Source organism: Camponotus vicinus, unplaced genomic scaffold (genome assembly GCF_025532165.1).
Source record: "Camponotus vicinus isolate PSW18456_S1 unplaced genomic scaffold, iyCamVici1.0 SCAF_6, whole genome shotgun sequence".
NCBI lineage: Eukaryota > Metazoa > Arthropoda > Insecta > Hymenoptera > Formicidae > Camponotus > Camponotus vicinus.
Genome location: NW_028141978.1, coordinates 19,357,078 through 19,377,254, shown reverse-complemented (window position 1 = coordinate 19,377,254; position 20,177 = coordinate 19,357,078). Strand labels below are relative to the sequence as shown.

The 20,177-nt window shown below is 37.4% G+C and overlaps 2 protein-coding genes and 1 pseudogene across 4 annotated transcripts in view; 2 read left to right on the top strand and 1 right to left on the bottom strand.

Annotated features, from left to right (window-relative positions):
- LOC145973431 (protein expanded) overlaps nucleotides 1–20,177 on the top strand; it is a 530,479-nt gene that overhangs the window by 163,279 nt on the left and 347,023 nt on the right. The window lies entirely within an intron of this gene.
- LOC145973811 (uncharacterized) lies at nucleotides 4,789–6,446 on the bottom strand. Its single transcript, XM_083103391.1, has 3 exons — nucleotides 6,311–6,446; nucleotides 5,027–5,795; nucleotides 4,789–4,978 (listed from the first exon to the last, which is right to left on the bottom strand). The coding sequence occupies exons 1-3, from the start codon at nucleotides 6,444–6,446 to the stop codon at nucleotides 4,789–4,791; spliced, it is 1,095 nt and encodes a 364-aa protein (XP_082959517.1).
- Nucleotides 16,720–17,328, top strand: LOC145973804 (uncharacterized; annotated as a pseudogene).

Genomic DNA, 20,177 nt, shown 5'->3' with positions numbered 1-20,177 from the left:
AAATTATACATTAATTTACATAAACAAAATATTAGGCATAACAAAATCTATGTAATATATCTTTCCCGACCAGATATTAGTATACTATCTATTTACTTGAAGTACACAATAAAAATGATACTGAAAAATTATTTGTTAGAAAAAAATTTTTATTCGTTGAAAGAAAAAGCAACATATTTAAATCAAATTTATTATTAAATTATCAATTTATTAATTATTAATTTATACAATTTTAATTAACTTATATGACATAGTCGTTTAAATTAGAAGAAAAATTAATATAAGAGAGAGGTAATTCTGAAAAGCTTTAAAAGTTAATAATTCTTCAATATTTTTCCATTAAATTATCTTCTGTAAATTATCTTATATTATATTACAGAAATATATTTATATAAAAGTTGTTCTGTAAATTTCAGTATCACTTTTGGTTTTATTATTATAACACTTTCTCTGATACATACATACATACATACATACATATATATATATATATATATATATATATATATATATGTGTGTGTGTGTGTAGAATTGTTTTAATGTCGTAACATATAATAAATGCAAACATAGTAAATGCCATTGTCAATTTTTAGACTTTATAAACAAGATAAAATTAGATATCAAAACAGCAGACATTAAAGCAATTCCTTTCAAGTTAAATAAATAAACCAACCTTCGTATGCGACTTTTCTTCCTGGACAATCTGTATCGAAACAGAGGCAAGTGATTCGCATCATATTTCTTCCCCATTATTAAAAATCACCAGTATATTACTTGTATATCACTGACAAAAAAAACACTTTTTAACACTTTAAAATTAAAATATAAAACACTTCAAAAATACTAGATAGCACTATGAAATGTAAAAATTCACGATATAATATTATAATATAATATAACAATACACGCAATAGCTTATGCAGCTTCGCGTGGACAGTTACCTATCTCAATTTTAGAGATATCGAGTTGCACGTGAAACAGCAGTGATGCCAGATTGGAGACGTTGCCACGTTGCTAAAGGAGCGTAAACGTAGCGTACGCAAGCGCACACAAGCGAAGGAACGTACATGTGAGCTCGGCGCTCGGCTTCACTTTATAGAAGAGGACAGATATATGTTTTTCTGTCTCCTTTCTACCAAACTAAAAGCGGTGGGCGACACGCGATGCTGCTCGCTTCTCGATACGTATGACGACGTTATGTATGTTTTTCAGCCTTTTTGCATTATATTTTTTTACAATTAAAAATATATATGAGAAATATATAATACATTTACCAATTGTATAGGAAAATATTTTTTTCGCATAAATTTATAATTACATTTTGCAATAATATTAAATGTCTCACATATAATCCTTTTTAATAATCTTAGCTTGATATTTCTTTATACGTATATTTTTTTTAATAAACCGATAAATATTTATAAAAAATTGCATTAATTTATTCTATTAGATCTTTTATATTTTTCAACGGAAAATCATTATTGAAAAGACCGATAAGAGCAATGTGTGCGTGTGTCAAGAATTTATTTGTTTAAAATCATATCTGCATATATGCTAAAAGTTTTAATAATATCATTTCTGACAATCGTTCATGTCGTGATAATTAGAAGATTATCGAAGAATGAATATTTTATTAATTTATTTTAAATATTTCTCATATTTCATACGGATATATTTTTTCACAAAATGTTAAATATTTATCTACATATCTATAATAAAAATCTTTTTGATCATTTTAGCTTAGTATTTTTTGACACAGAATGGATGAAGAGAATTGTTTGAAACGAATAATGTACAGTAAAAGAAATAATTTTTCATGCTTTTTAATTTTATACATATATATAACAGTTCTGGATATATAAGAAATTATATTTTTATATCATAAAATGTATCGCATACTATCTGCGGACAACATCAAAAGACATAAAGTAATATATAAGCAAGTTTTTCTATGAATACTATAATTTTGATTATTGATACATAGAGCCAGTAGTATTATTATTTATATGCTTCTAAATATATTTTAGAGAAATATCGATAGTTTGCTTAGATGCAACCTGTTAATGTTTGATTGTATAAAACTTTTAAATTTATTTAATGCAATTGTAGCATGAAGTACTACAAATATGCACTATAAACTATTCCTTGTATTCATTTTACGTATAAAAAAATATCAAGTTAAGATTATTAAAAAGGATTACATGTGGGGCATTTAATATTATTGCAAAATGTAATTATAAATTTATGCGAAAAAGATATTTTCCTATACAATTGCTAAATGTATTATTATTGGTAAATGTATTATTATTTCATATATTTCTCATATATATATTTAATTGTAAAAAAATATGTAAAAAGGCTGAAAAACACATAACGTCGTCATACGTATCGAGAAGCGAGCAGCGTCGCGTGTCGCCTGCCGCTTTTAGCTTGGTAGAAAGGAGACAGAAAAACATACATCTGTCTTCTTCTATAAAGTCGAGTCGAGCGCCGAGCTCCATGTACGCGGCTTCACTTGTGTCCGCTTGTATACGCTCCTTTAGGAACGTGGCAATGTCTCCAATCTGGCATCAACGCTCGCTCATGCTCGTGCCTCGTGCCTCGTGCTCTCTTCCTTCCCGCTACTATTTCCCTCTCGCTCGCTCCTATTACTATCTCGCTCACTCCTATTATTGTCTCGCTTGCTCTTGTTACTGTTTCGCTCGCTCTCGATTTTTCGGATCCGTTTATCTTTTCGAGATATCTATCACGATTGTCAAGTGTGACAAAAAGCAAGACTACGAGTAAAGAGCGAGCGAGATGACCTTTATTATCAAAGAGTTCCGAAGTCCCTTACAGTCGGCTTCCTCGCTTCCTCTATTCATTCGTAATTCACGAATATGTAAACATCTTATAAAATAAAAACTGAAACTGTGAATTTTTTATTTTATCAGTTAGAAAATAGTTTTAATGAATTAATGACATTTTTACGATTAAAATGACATCAAACATGACATAAATCAGATAACTTTTAATTAATCTGAAAATAAAAATTTCGATTATATATTTAACTAAATTTAAACGACTTTCGTCGTGTCTAATATTATTTTAATAACAAAATTCTCATTATTTTATTAAAATTTTTTTCAAATGAATAAAACGCATTTTATTTTCTGATATACATATACTCGTGAATATTATAAATGATGTCTCGTGTAAGAGACTTCGGAATCTTCGACGTCGCCATAATAAATAAATATAAATTGCCATAAAATAGAAACTCAAACTTTTATATTTTATTTGATCTCTTTCTTTAAAATGGATACACATATGAAATAAACAAGGATGTACTGTTGTATCTATCCTCGTCATATTAACAAATTCCGTCTATCGCAATATCAATGAACTAAACTTCTGTTCTGTTTTACTCTTGTGCCTCGATCTCGCACATACACATATGCATGAAAACGTAATAGATATTTAATTTTTCTACTAGACATCTAATTACATTTTTACTTTTTCACTAATATTCCTTCATGTTATTCGGATTATGCTAGCTACATTCCATGCACGAACGAACTGCACAACTTTTATAATAAACAAGTAAAATTACGACTTGACACAAGAAGCCGATAACAAAACTGTAATTATGTAACTTTTTTCGATTGTTTACATGCAATTATAGCTAGGAAAGTGTATTCTTGTATGTATTTTAATCATGGAAAAGGATTTATCGATCCGAGTAATCAATAAAAAAGTATTTCGTTATTACTAATCCGCGTTTTAGTCGGTAAAATGGGACAAGTTCAGCATCCCCTTAAAGCGCACCGATTATAATAGACCGAACGCGGACTTTAAATCGTGGCAGCAAGAAAGAAATAATTCCGCGAAAGCGACCGTCGATTCCGAGAACCCGAGGATTCTAAGAACCTCGGGATTCCTCGCGGAAAAAGCACCGCAAAAACACGCGCTGTCTCGCGCATCGTAAACACACACAGGTGTTCGAAATCGAGACCGGAATTAAAGTCGAAACCGCATTTATCACATTAATAATTACCAGCACAATTAAAAGCCACGCGCGCGCACACACACACACACACACCCACACACACACACTCGCATACGCACACTCTGTACATTTATACCATTTGAATAAATACGTTCAGTTCACCACATCGCATATTTTCTTTACACGAACCTTGCACCGACGATCTATCCGCGCTGCGAAAAACGCCCGAAAATACGACCGTTACAAACCTATAAATAGTACAATTCTTTTTTAATAATAATATATTTTTTATAGTATGTTTTTTATAGTATTTTATTTTAATGTATACAGAAATGTGTATTATATTTTAAGTACATATTACAAATTGTAAGATAGATAAAACAGAAAGTTTTACTTATACGTGAAAATATATATTTTCTTTTTCCTTCCAATAACCACATGTTAAAGTATATTCTGTATTGAGGAATAACTAACTTTATTCAATTTTCGCTTACTCGTGTTCATTACTTATCGCTATATTACTTTTCTAACTGACCAACTCTCCTCCTGCCATCTACCGGCTAACATATAGTAACGATGCGCGGCCGAACTAAGTTAACCGCGTTATTTAAATAATTAACATTTACCGGGCCACCTTGAAAGGGTTGCTTTCAATAAAGAATATATCGATAGTAATAAGTGAATATAAGAATTAACGCATATAGATACGCAAGTAAATTAAATTGTAGTAATTAAACAGATAAATGATATAACTGATTATAGACTGAACAATAAACGTAATGCTTAATTGAAACTTAAATCTAAGAGTTCGTGGGTACAATCTGATCGTCCATCTGATGTCCATTTAACAAAAGCAAAGGGCACATTTTAGTTACTGCTCTTTTAAAACAGCCAGATTGCGTCTTCACCGTCACCACTCGTATTCGACCATCGACACCTGGATGAGTGGCACTCTGCCCAAAGGCCACCACAGTGGTGGGACGCTGTCCTCTATGAGTAAAACAAGCGTGTTCAGCTCAATGTGAATACCAGGGGTACATATTTACTCCTTTTTTGTAACTCTTGCAAATATTCATGTTGCCAACGTTTCCACAATAATTGGCGAGATTTCTGCAGGTGCTGCCAATTAGATAATTATCTGGAGTATTAAGAAAATTATAATTAACAGGTTGTGTTAGTGAATCGGCTATTAGGAAATGAGAAGGAGTAACGATATCAAAGTCTGAAGAGTCGTTCGTTAACGGAGTTAAGGGTCGAGAGTTTAACATGGCTTCTATTTCTGTGATTAACGTATTATACTCTTCATACGTAAGAATTCTGCCTGCCATGTTGGTATGAAGATATTTCTTCATTATCTTAACGGCCGCTTCCCACAAACCTCCGAAGTGGGGGGCTCTTTGTGGAATAAAGCTCCAGTTTATCCGTTGTTTGACTAAAAAGGAAACTATTTCCGGCTCCGTTTCTCTTAAAAATTCTTGAATTTCCTTTAGCTCCCGCGCTGCTCCGAGGAAGTTAGTCCCATTATCAGAAAATAATTGAGTGCACAAACCGCGTCTTGCAGTAAAGCGACTTAATGCGGCTAAAAATGCCTCCGTAGTAAGGCTCGTTACCATTTCCAAATGTACTGCCTTTGTACTAAAGCAGACAAATACAGCGATATATCTCTTATATATCGATACTCGGCCTCGTCGTTTGCTTTCTCGAAGTTGAAAGGGCCCAGCATAGTCCACCCCGGTCACCGTAAATGGTCGGGAGAACATAGTAACGCGTTCCTTTGGTAGATCGCCCATGAGGACTTCAGGTATTACTGGACGATAACGAAAGCATCTCAAGCATGTTTTGACAGTTTTTTATGCCAATCTTCGTCCATTAATCGGCCAATATCGCTGGCGTACGTGATGCAATAATTGCTCTGGCGAACTATGCAATCTCCTTTCATGCTCTTTCCGCATAATAAGTGTCGTAATATAATGCCTTCCAGGCAGAATTATAGGACGCTTTTGATCTTCAGATATATATTTGCATGTCTTACTCTCCCGCCAACGCGAATTAATCCATCCTTGCCAATAAATAGACAGAGTGATATCAGCGAGTTTTTTCGCGGTAAATTGCGCTCATTCTTCAAACACAACAACTCTTGCTTGAATTCCGTTTCTTGAATCCATTTTAATATGATGGTTTCTGCTCTGATTATCTCGTGCACGTTCAGAGGTCAAAATTTTGTCTTCTGAACTGCCTTGATTTGCCTTGAGTCCTTCTCTTGATTATCCGTTGATTTACTGATAAATCTGTAACAATATGCGATAATTCTGCATAATTTACCAAATGAAGAATATTTATGCAACAATTGAGTTATAGACGATTGCATAGCTGTCAGAGTAACATTGGAAATCTTCATCTCAGGTAGGCTCGTTTCCGGCTCTTGCATGTGCTTCGGTCGTTGATCTTCTTCCTTCATCCAAACCGGTCCATTCCACCAAAGTTTGTTTATTTTTTTTTAATTCCGCTACTGTAGTTCCTCGCAATAAAAGATTCGCCGGATTTTCTTCGGAAGGCACGTATGACCACGGTATCCCTTCTGTTAATTCTTGAATCTTGGCTATTCTATTTGCCACAAATGTCTTAAGAGCATATGGCTCTGTCTTGATCCATCCAAGTACAATTGTACTGTCACTCCACAAAGAAACTCGTCGAATTCTTCTTAATAAGGCTGTTCTGAATTCATATAATTTTGATAAGAGTAAGGCTGCTTCGAGTTCCAATCTAGGTAATAAAGAGTTTTCAGCGGTGCTATCCTAGATTTCGCACAAAGATGTGATTGCAGGCGACGATTTTCATCCAAACTAACGACGTATATACAGGCTCCAATAGCATTCTGTGAAGCATCTCCAAAGCCAAACAAATCAAATTTATTCGTAGTATTATTAAGATTCACGTTTCGTCGTATCTGTAGTGTATTAAGTTTGAATAACGAGTTGCAATAGTTTTTCCACGTGAACAGGTAAGGTTGAGGAAGGGGTTGATCCCATTGTTTAGTCTTCCATCCACAGTCTTTGCATAAATATCTTTCCCGTTATCAACACAGGTCCGACAAGTTCCAAGAGGTCAAATATTTGTGAGATTTGTGATAAAACCGTTCTTTTAGTAATTGACTTCGGAATGTATAAATCTGTTTTATATTGTAACATATTCTGTGAGGAATTCCAAAGAAGTCTTAATGTCTTTGCTACGTCCCTGTCGATAGTAAGTAAATCAACAGTCTTATTATTTTCTAACTGCTGTAGAATTCGAGGTTCATTTGAACGCCATTTTCTAAGTAGGAATTTTCCTCCCTTTAACAATTAAAATAATTGTTTCTGTAGCTCAACGGCATCTTGATATGTCTGGGTTTCTGTTAACACATCGTCCATATAAATATCCTCTTTCATTGCATTTGCTGCTAAAGGATACTCCTCACTATACTGCTCCGTAAGTTCCTGAAGACAACGCATTGCATGATATGGTGCGCTTGTTATACCATAGTCATCGTAATTAGTTGATAGATTCTTGTTGGATCTGGATATTTTCTCCATAATATAAGCTGTAGTACTCTATCTCGAGGGTCAACTAATATTTGTCGAAACATTTGAGCTACGTCTGTTGTTATCACATATTGATGAATCCTGAATCGTAGTAGTATCTTACAAAGATCTCTTTGCAAATTTGGACCTGGAAGAAGCTTGTTGTTGAGAGACGAACCTGATATCGTCTTTGTCGATGCGTCAAACACTCGTAACTTCGTTGTTAAACTATCAGGTTTGATGACTGCGTGATGTGGAATACAATAGACTTCTTTAGATGTTCGCAGCTCCGTTTCGCAGATCTGAGTCATGTGCCCACTATTCTCATATTTGTCCATAAATTCATAGTATGCTTCCCTTAACCTTGAATCGCATTGAAGTCTTCGTTCAAGTGCTTCAAATCTTCGCTGTGCTTGATCCTTGGATTCTCCCAGTTTGACATTTAAACGTAGCGGCAGCCTTACTATGAATCTGCCATCCCTTTCTCGATGTAGCTTCTACAAAATGTTTTACGCAGATTTTCTCTTCCTTGGTGTAATGTCTGACTTCTGGAAAGCCTTCTATCTTCCAAAATTTTTCAACTTACTGATGCAATTGATCGTTAGTAATCGCAAGACATGATGTTGACTGATCGGTTGCGTTGACTTTCGTATTATACAACTCTCTTCCAATTATCCAGCCTAACTTTGTGTTTTGTAGCGCTGGTTGACCATTGATTCGATTTTTAGGTGACCCGATGAGTATTTTCCAGTAAGGTCCTGCTCCGATAAGCAGATTGATTTCTCCTGGCTTATTGTAAGCAAGTTGGACATCTTTAGGTAGAACTATTTCATTTGCCTCAATTTTCTTTTGTGGGATTGGCACCGTAATTGCAGGCAAAACAAAACACTCCATTTCCATTGTTAGTAGCCTCAATTTTAATTTCAGTTACCTTGCTTGTATCTGTTTGCATTTGGTTAATACCACTGATGGGAATGCTTCTCTTAGTCCACGGTAGCTTTAAGTTTTGCAGCAACTCCTGCGTCATGTTTGATTGCGACCCGGGATCAAGTAATGCACGACACATTTTCCGTTCTCCATAAATGTCCCGAACATAGATTTGCGCTGTAGACAAGATAACCTGAGTGTTTGTTTTACTTCTGCAATGAGAATTTTATCGTATTTGGTCCATTTATACAATGAGTAACAATTGTATCTGTTGTTTCCTTGCGTTCTGTCTTCTTTGGCTCTTCCTGATGTAAAATCGTGTTATGTTTGTCTGAACACTTCTTGCATGTTGATGCCTTGCATTTCTTCGCATGATGTCCTGTATTTAGACAATTAATACAAAGCTTCTTTTCGATAATGTATTTTTTGCGATCCTCGACAAATAATTTGTTTAAATCTTCACATCAATACGTTTGATGCTCACCATTGCACAATTTGCACCTTAATGTTCTCGTTGTTAGTGTTATTCTTTTATTTCCTTTCCTTTCTTGTACTGATTGCTTGGGCTTTGTCGTCTTATTTTGATTAATCATCCTTAATGTATGACAACGTTCTGAAGATAAATTTAATAAATTCTTCTAATTTAGGCATATTTCTCGGTGTACGATCTTTAACGTAATTTTGCTGCTCGGTGTATTCTAGCTTCCTTTTTGCCAGATGTAAAATTATGGTATCCCAATATTCCACTGGTTGATGTAGTGACTTCAGGGAAGACATGTGTGTTTCTATATGCCATATTAGTTGTCTCATCGAATCTGCTTTATCATCCTTTGAAATGATTGGAAAATTAAAAAGTTCATCCAAGTGTGTATCAATAATCATCATTTCATTATCGTACGTGTTTTTAAGAAGCTGCCATGCTTGCTCATAATTTTCACTACTGAAACCTTCTATAACCTTATGTGCTTCTCCTGATAAGATTCCAACGAGATATTGATACTTTTGTGGGCCTGATAAACCTCTGTCATTGTGTACCGTTGTTTCAAAGCTGTTTTTAAAAAAGAGCCATTTTGTATATTCGCCATTGAATTCTGGGAGTTTAATTTCCGGGAGTTTTGGATTGCTTTTCCTCTCTAGAGTTGCTACTTGTCGATTATCTGCCAAATCTTGCTTACTGCTCTGTTGCTGTGCGATGACCTGTAATTGCTTTCCTTTATCCATTATTTGTTGTGCCTTTGACGCTGTAGCGTAATATCTTTTTTCGAATAATACACGTTCACCTTCGTTTTCACGTGTAAATTGTTCTGATTGCTTCTCATCCTTTAACGTTATATTTTCGAGAGCTTACTGAACTTCCTCAAATGAGACCCAGAGGTCTTCTAATTTTTTCAACCTAACTTGTGTTTCCGCTGCCGAACATGCACGGTTAGCCTCAAAAAATGTCTGTATTCTCGTGATTTGGCCCTTGACACGAGCCCTTTTTTGTTTCAATTGGAATAATTCCGCCATATTGCCCGTAATAATTACTGTAAAAGGAAATATTGTACTTGGGAAGGAAAGCGATTCACTGACCTGATATTTTCCGATGCCCCACGTTGTGCAGCCGAATCGAGCTCCTCAAATTTATTATTTGATGTGTAGTTTGCTGCTTTGTATATAAATTCCTTGTATATATATCATGTATTTATTAAGTCTGTTGTTTTTTCTCCTTCGATGTGCGTACGTATGCGTACGATGAGTAGTTTCAATATGTTTTTCGATTAACTGTGTTTGCTTCGGGTTCTTTTAATGGGCGAGATTCGAGCGTGTTGGGGGCCAAAATGTTAAAGTATGTTCTGTTGAGTAAATGGTTTTCGTATTTCTTTGTAATTCGCGCGTATGCGTGCGCAACCGCTGGAACCGTCTAGAAAGTTCCTGAGCGGGTTTTTCCGTTCGTGCCACCGGCCAATTTCTTTCTGAGCCCTTCACTTATTCGAAGTCGCTCGAGCCGGCGAGCACGTGTTGTGTCACATAAGGTATTTTCATTAATAAAGTGTATTAATTGAACCTTAAACTGTTTCTCTTGTCTTTTGTCACTGAACTAAATATCCTGCTTCATTCATAATAACCAACAGGTTATGGCCCAGACACTCTGGCTGTGCAAAAAGTGACGAAAAAGTGATCAGGAACTCTCGAGAAGATCGAACACGTGGCGACTAATTTTCGCACAAAGCAGTGTGTGCTAATTTGTAGTGTTATAAAATGTCAGAGGAGGTGACTGTGCGACACGTACAAAAACTAGATGGCTCGAACTTTCTGAGTTGGAAATTCCAACTGAGTGCGGTATTTGTAGCTGCGGGAGTGAGTGATGTCGTAGACGGCTCCAGAGTTATGTCGGCGGACTCATTGTCGCCAGCGGTCACCACGAAAAGACAATGCTAAAGCTATGGTGCTAATTTCGACATTCGTCGAAATGTCGCAACTTGAGTCTCTGATAACGTGTACAACGGCTAATGAAATGTGGGATGCTCTGTGCCGGGTTCACGAGCAAAAATCCTCGTCAAACAAATTGTTTCTGATGCAAAAATTTCATGAATACAAGATGCCGGCGGGAGACTCGATTGTGCAACACGTGGCGCGTGTGAAAAATATGGCGCAGCAGCTGAAAGATATCGGCGAACCAGTAACGAACACCACGGTCATGGCGGAGATTCTTGTGAGTCTGGCACCGAAATACAGTGCGTTTCAGACCATGTGGGACAACGTGGAAGAGCATAGACAGACCATAGAAAATCTAACTGAAAGGCTCATTCGAGAGGAAGCACGACTCGCAGGAGGAAGTGACGCAACAGAGGCATTAGCCGCAGTAAAAGATGGTTGTGCGAAGAGCAAATCGTAGTCAACCCCGAAAAATAAGTTTTCAAAGAAGGATGTTGAATGCTTTAAGTGCAAAGGAAAAGAAAGGACTTTGCGCGGGAGTACCCATTGAAGAAGAAGAAATCTCATAAAGATAAACGCGACGGAAGTGAATCGCGGAACTGTGCATTTGTGGTCATCAACGATGGAGACGCCTGTTGTACCGACAATGGAATGTCAGCCGAACAAGTGCACCAATTTCTTGCGGTCGGTAAGGAAGACGCCTGGCTTACCGATAGTGGAGCTTCACAACACATCCCATCGATGAGAATGGTTCGATGATTTTCGTCCTAGTCAAGGCAGTACCGTGGTCTCGGCAATAACGGTGAGTGTAAAGTCGAAGGGGTCGGCACAATACATGTCGAAAAATTTGTCAACGGCCGGTGGAATAAAGAACGCATCGAAGGTGTACTCTATGTACCAAGCATACGCAAGAATCTATTTTCTGTGAGTGCGTGTACCGAAAAAGATTATATAGTCCAGTTTGATATTAATCAAGTAACAATTTCTCGTGATAAACAATTAATGGCAGTTGGTGCGAAACAAACAAATGCGATCTATCGCATGTTCTTTCGAGTGATACAACCACAAGTCGCTAGTGAAGTAAATATTTCAGAGACTGATTTAAGAGTGTGGCATGAAAGACTCGGACACGTTGGTGGTCGCGCATTGTGTGACATGGTGTGGAACGGTCTTGTTGACGGTGTAAAAATAAAGAAAGCAGAAAAATTCATCTGTGAACTGTGTCAGTACGGAAAATCTCATCGGCTGCCGTTCAAGGAAAGACCAGACAAGCGGAACACGAAACCAGGCGAGTGTGCATACTGATGTATGCGGAAAAATCGAAGTCGAGTCGCTGGGCGGTGCAAGTTATTACGTGACTTTCATAGATGATGCTTCAGGGTTTTGCTACGTTTATTTCTTAAAACACAAAGATGAAGTACTGGAAAAGTTCAAACTTTATGAAAATATGATAGCAAACAAGTTTGGACAGAAGATAAAAATAGTACGTTCGGATAATGGAAGGGAATACAAAAATGTAAAAATGAACGAATATCTTGAAGAACGTGGAATCATCATGGAAAACAGTGCCGCATACTCCTCAACAAAATGGGAAAGCAGAGAGAGCGAACAGAACGATTATGGAGTGTGCTCGCACAATGATGCGAGCGAAAAGTCTTCTTAAAAATTTGTGGGCTGAGGCCGTGAGCACGGCAGTGTATGTACTTAATCGTACTACTCATTCAAGTCGAAAAAACGTCAAAACTCCTTTTGAAATGTAGACTGGAAGGAAACCGATCTGAAACATGTCAAGATTTTCGGATCTACCGCTTACGCACATGTGCCAAAATAGTTGCGAAAGAAACTCGATGTCAAAGCAAAAAAACTGATATTGGTGGGATACCAAGGAGAGTCATCGAACTATCGTCTCTATGATCCTGTGTCAAAGAAGGTGTCCGTGTCAAGAGATGTAGTATTTGATGAGACGCTGAGCACAAAGAGCGCAAATGAAGCAAGTCCGGATGACAGAGTGCTCGTTCTAGGAAAAACTGAGGCTGAGCGAGAAGCTGATGAAGTCATCGAAACTAATGATGACGACGAAGAGGCTGATCTCGAAGACATCGAACCAGCATTCCAAAGAAGAAGAGAAGAAGAACGAGATGAGCAACGTGTAGCGGCTGGTAATCAACGTCAACTACGAGATCGCACGTCACTAAAAGTACCGCAACGATACTATGTAGACTTCGCGGAATACAAAATTCCGCAGACATATCGTGAGGCAATCAACGGTCCAAATGGAAAAGAATGGGCGGCTGCAATCGAAAGGGAGTTGCAAGCTCATAACAAAAACGAGACGTGGACGTTAGTAAAGAAAAAGGACGAAATGAAAATCATCGATTCGAAGTTGGTCTTTAAGTTATTACCCAGGTTGTCGGAGGACAAACACAGGTTCAAGGCACGCCTATGTGCCAGAGAATTTCTTCAGCGACAAGGCATCGACTACAACGAAACTTTCGCTCCAGTCGTGGGATACGACACCCTCAGGATGTTCCTGGCTCGAGTTACCCAAGAAGATCTCGAACTTACTCAGTTTGATGTGTGTACAGCGTTCCTTTATGGCGAGCTAGAAGAAGAAATATTCATGAAGATACCAGAGAATTTAGTCGTCCCAGAAGAAAAACGTCGCAACAGTGATAGTGTCGTGTGTCGTTTAAATAAGTTCTTATATGGACTCAAACAAGCACCAAGGTGCTGGAATCGTAAATTTAAAGTTTTTTTGGAAGAGTTTAATCTCACTCAATCCGATGCTGATTAGTGTATTTTTAAAGGTTGTGTCATGGGCGTAGATGTATATCTCATTCTATTCGCAGACGATGGACTTGTTGCCTCAAAGTCTTTAAGTGCACTTGAAAAAATACTGAAGTGTTTAAAAGAATCGTTCGAAATAACAGTCGGAGACGGGACAAAGAACAATGGGTAGAAAGGCCGATTTTGGCCCATCGTGGGGAACGGACAAAACACATCAGTGGATTTTGACCCGCTGAACACGATGCCGTAATTAGTTTTCGTCTAAAGCCTCGGGAACATGTTCTTATCCGAGGATCTATCATCCAATAATCTAATGGCCCGGGAAGCCTTTGCGTAAACATCGAAGCTATTGCAAACGTGTATTCGTCAATAAATGAGATGAGACCCATAGTGAGGAATGTTAGTAGAGTGAACACTAGGGAGTCATGAGCTCTCATCCCTAATCCTAAACCTATAACGTAATAATTAGTTCACACCCAGCGAACGACTGATTTAATTTTTTTAGTCACAATCCGACTCCTCATCTGTCGTAATATTTTCCCCGTCAGGATTCTGAAACAACTGTGAAAGATGAGCAGCCGGTGCTCGTATAGATGCGAGATGGCGTGCGTAACTGTAGTACCATATGAGCACTGTTACATGTGAACAGCATCCAACAACTCTGCGTCCAACTTTACATCCGCAATAATGTTAAATAATGCTCTTAATGCCTTGGGCACTCGTATTAATCAATAAGTAAACGAAGTATTTATCCGAATACTTTGCGTAATTTATTGGAGAAGATTCAATAGCAATCTCAACTTTGAAATCTCCATGCTCATTTATATGTTCAGCATAATAGCTGCTTGTTATTCGAAGCGTACCATCATTCTGATACGTACCACAAACATAGAGGGTTAGCTGTTCCAAATCAAATTTTGGAAATCGTTCCAGTTGCATCTCTTCAATGTTTTTGAACATGGCTGTTTTTCTATTGAGGTTTTCTTCTACGACTAAGTCAGCTAAGAGATTGGGTTCATTCACTTTTTGCAGCATTTTGTTAATGATGAGGTCAGAAGTTTTATTGGTAATGGCAGTGAATATGCAATTATATATGGCACAGGCAATCCTAAAGTCATCAAAAATGGTCAAAAGAATGGTATTTCTTACCGTTGAATTAAAGAGCTGGAAAAAATTCTTGATCCTGTCGTTCACATATTCCATTATGTAACGTGACTTCGTAACATGACGTCACCATACGAGACTATGTAACGTGACGTCACCATACGAGAAGCATTGGCCTGTTCCGTTGTCAATGATGATCTAGGAGTATCGAAAAAGCATGGCATTTTCGCAACAAAACCTTTTTCCTCAATTGACTTCAGAGAATCACGAAATCCACGCTCTACGAGGAAAATATCTCCAGGTTTCAACGCAGTGGCTTTACCAGCGTTTAGTTCATCTATCCTAATCGTAGCGTCACTCTTATTTCCTGGATATGGTCCCCACACGATATATCCCCACCGATATATCCATCGGGATAGACAACCATGAATGGTTTGATAAGATTTTTCTTTTTGTGCCCCGAGTAACTCAATTTCTAGAAGTGGAAATTGCTACTTTTCTCAATGAAAATATACGTGCCATCAAAAACTAAAATCACTGTATCCCCCGTTGTAGCATGAAGTCGAGTGGTAACAGTGTTTTGGTGATGAAGCATCTCTTCTCTGGATACGTTCAGACCTAAATATGTGTTCAAAAAATCTGCACTCAAATATTCCCTAACTAGGAAGCAGTACTTGCTTACAGTCTTACGGGTGACTTTCCATCGGTTTGCAAGTTTCTCAAATGTAGATCCACGTTTCAATCCACATTTCAGATAAGTAAATACCAACAGCAAGATCTCGTTCACGTACTCGCAATTCATCGGGAAGGAAAGATAGGATATGTTTTAACTGCATTTTATTAAGACCTATTTCAAACTCCAGAGTCATTTCTTCTATTGCCAAAAATGACTCTGCAGTTTTCCGCTCGTTTATGATTTTCTTCCGCAGAGCTTGGAGTAACTCATCATTTGAAGATAGTTGATTCCACAGTGTAATGTTTCGAAATTCTCCGGTACTTGGAGGCCTCCATCTCTCCAGTGGTCAAGGCAAGCTCGAACACCATAAGAAACATAAATCTCTCTTTGAACGTAAACTTTGATGCACTCTTCTCGGGATAATCTTTGTAGATCTGTTTTCTGGTTGGGAGAACAATTAAAGATGCATTTTTGATGAGAGAGATGTCCCCTTAGATGACTTGCAAGTGAATGGTAGAATTTCTGCATCCTTGTGAATCTGAAGCAAGGTCATCTAAAGACTCGGATGATCTCTCAGGATGCATTTCTGAATTGGCGAGATCGAGTACTTCCGAAGACCGTTTACGACTGGATGAGAATAAGGATTTATAACAAGACTTACAATAATGTCGATCGTTTCTGAAATGATATTCATATTTCGACTTCTTAGCCAAAGACGTGGTACACTTCGCACACTGCAACATTTCTTAGCCGCTGAAGCAAGAATGTCCGTGTAAACGACGCAGATGCTAAATAAGATTTACCGTGTGCAGTAGTCGTGAAAACGGCTCAATGCTCATATGGTACTACGGTTACGCACGCCATCTCACATCTATACGAGTCGGACTACAAAAATTAAATCAATCGTTCGCTGGGTGTGAACTAATTATTACATTATAGGTTTAGGATTAGGGATGAGAGCTCATGACACCCTCGTGTTCTACTAACATTCTTCACCATGGGTCTCATTTATTGACGAATACACGTTTGCAATAGCTTCGATGTTTACGCAAAGGCTTCCCGGGCCATTGGATTATTGGATGATAGATCCTCGGATAAGAACATGTTCCCCAGGCTTTAGACGAAAACTAACTACGGCATCGTGTTCAGCGGGTCAAAATCCACTGGAAATGATGTGTTTTGTCCGTTCCCCACGATGGGCCAAAATCGGCCCTTTTTACCCATTGTTCTTTATAGGACTTTAGATAGAGCGAAACAGAATGGACAAGACTTTGTTTATCCACCAAAGTAATTATGTAAAACGTATCATTGATAGATTTAAGATGGGCGATGCTAAACCAGTGAGCGTACACGCGGATCCATATGCTATTCTGTACGCCGCGAAATTTGATGAAGAAATTATAACAAATGTACCGTATCGCGAAGCAGTCGGATCGTTTATGTTTTTAGCTGTAGTGTCACGCCCGGATATTGCGTTCACGGTTAGTTTGGTCTCGAAATATTTAAATTTACATACAGCTGCTCACTGGAAAGCAGTAAAACGAATCTTTTCTTATCTAGTCGGGGCAAAAGATCTCGGTATCCTCTATAAATCCGGTGGAAATGAATCTGAACTCGTTGGTTATTGTGATGCCGATTACGCGGGAGACACTGAAACACGCCGATCCATCACTGGATACGCATTTAGCGTAGTTAACGGATTAATCAGGTGGTCAAGCCAGCGTCAAAAACTCGTCACACTTAGTACCACGGAATCCGAATATGTAGCAGCAACGGCTGCTGCCCGAGAAGCGATCTGGCTTCGGAAATTGTCCAAAGATGTTGGGTTTGTTTGTGATAAGGCGACCGTTCTGTATATCGACAACTAAAGTGCTATACGACTCGCGAAAAATCCAGAGTTTCACAAACGAACCAAACACATAGAAATAAGATATCATTTCATATGCGAAAAAATCGCTAGTCACGATATCATTAAGTATGTACCTACTGAATGTCAAAGAGCTGATATTTTTACTAAAGCTGTACTCAAAGAGCGTTTTCGCAAACTATGTAATATCTTAGGATTAAGATCTCTTTGAAAATACTCAAACGGTGAGAGTGTTGAGTAATTGGTTTTCGTATTTCTTTGTAATTCGCGCGTATGCGTGCGCAACCGCTGGAACCGTCTAGAAAGTTTCTGAGCGGGTTTTTCCGTTCGCGCCACCGGTCAATTTCTCTCTGAGCCCTTTACTTGTTCGAAGTCGCTCGAACCGGCGAGCACGTGTTGTGTCGCATAAGTTATTTTCATTAATAAAGTGTGTTAATTGAACCTTAAACTGTTTCTCTTGTCTTTCGCCACTGAACTAAATATCCTGCTTCGTTCATAATAACCAACATGTTCTGTATTGAGGAATAATTAACTTTATTCAATTTTCGCTTACACGTGTTCGTTACTTATCGCCATATTACTTTTCTAACTGACCAACTCTCCTCCTGCCATCTACCGGCTAACATATAATAACGATGCGCGGCCGAACTAAGTTAACCGCGTTATTTAAATAATTAACACCACATGCACTACAGTTCTTAATTTTTCAAATATAGGACAAAATATAGGACAAATATAAAGCAAAATATGCTGCTATTTTTTTTAATATAATATATTTAACGCGCCGTTAGCCGATTTTGTCTTTAGCGGTCTGTTGACACTTTCAGATCAATAAATTTAATGTTTTGTTAATTTACAATGTCCGAATTCATTGTGCATCTCGTCTAATTAATATTTCCATTGTTTTAAAATCTGTCATTATTCGTTCAATATCTATCAATATCTAAATATTTTTCTTTATATAATTTTACCTATTTCTATGTGCTGCTATCCGATATTTTTAGGTTATTCGATTGCAGGTTATTGACAGTTGTCGGTCATTGCTGTCAATAATGCGCGCGCAGCAAAGTATAGAGATACATCGATATTTTGCCTCTCTCTCCGTTCTGTTAAACTCAATTCTTACCATTGTGAAATGTATGGCATGCTCAGTCTATCTTATACACTAAACTATATATAAACTGGAATAGGAACTGCCATTGTAAGTACATAAGCGGACAATGAGACTGAGATAGATAGATTTTCAGGACAAGTCTCGCTCACACGCATCTACGCACATTTTAAACAACTGAAAGAATGAAATGACACCTAGCCTTGACGAATGTTCTCTCTCGGCTTGTGAAAAGCTTTTCAGTTCCCATTCCAGTTTATATATGTATAGTTCAGTGATTTTATATGTCCATGCGCCGAAGCGCCGCGCGCCGCTATCATGTTTTGGGGAGCGTCTCAACCGCCGCGGGACCATTGAATAAAAAATACCAGGAAGGAACATGTGCTAATACGAGCCAGAATGGTTTAATTTGATGACGTATGCATGACGTCATCGGAAGCGAAAAGACAGCGATATATTTCAACCATTTAATTTGCAAATATCGTATTAACATAAACATATTTACATATGAGACGTTTCGGTACGTCCTTCAGTTTTTGAATATCCATATAAATAACAATTTCCATCCATCTTTCTATCAATTCACCCATTACAAATCATAAAATTGGTTTAATTTTTTTATCGACACACTCATATCAATGAAATTAAAGTTGTGTTACAAACTTGGTCCGTAACCTACCAGGTATCACTAGTAGAATTAGTTCAGTTTTATTACGTAAATTCCTTGCACCTCTCACCACTGAATTTTCGCTTCATGCTCCTTCCTGGTTTTCTTTATCAATGTGTGGAACGGCTTTTCTCGTCGCGCGCTTTTATGGGCGCGAATTGATTCACGCGAATTGATCGATCTTTTTTAATTAATATCGAAAATGTATCTCGAAATTTTAAGTGATTGTTTGCAAAATGGTATAGGACTTTTTAGTTCAGTTTAACTAGATCTACTTATGGTTTTCTTTTTGGCAGATGATACAACAGACACCTTGTATATATATTCGTGTAGCTTCTTACGCGTATGATTATTACAGCGTCGTACAACAGCAAGTATCTATGTACGTGCAATACGAGAAAGATGCGCAAGAGTGAATGCATTAATGTGCACACATGTATACTGACATATACTATTACACGCGACATACAAGAGAAGAATGGTGCGATATTGTCTTTCCTTGTCACACAAAGAGATTGTAGCGTCTCTTACAACATTGGACAACTAATCTCTCTCTCTGTCTCTCTCTCCCCCCTCTCTCTATCTCGCCCTCTTCTCTCTCTCTCTCTCTCTTTACGGGTCTGTTTTACTCTTGTGCCTCGCATACACACATGTGCACAAAAATTTTCTGCATCGAAATTTTTTGTATTTGACTACTTCGAAACTTATTTATAGAAATTATCAAGTACACCTATATTCCCTCATGCAATTACGAGTCTGAACTGATTATATTTTGCACGCACAAACTGTTAAACTTTTATATTAAGAGAATATTGTTACGATCTGACGCCAGAAGCCGACAAAAAAACTGTAATTTTCTAATTTTCTTTCGTCTGTAACAAAAAGTCAATAGCTTCGGAATATATCACTTTGTGCACTTTAATCATGGAAAAGGATTTATTATTCCATACAATCTATAAAAAATTTCGGTTTTGAAAAAAATAATCGTTTTGATCGGTAAAACAGGACGGTCCAACATCCTCTTAAGTAAACTGAAAAATGCGATTTGAAAATAGCGATATTTATCATACAT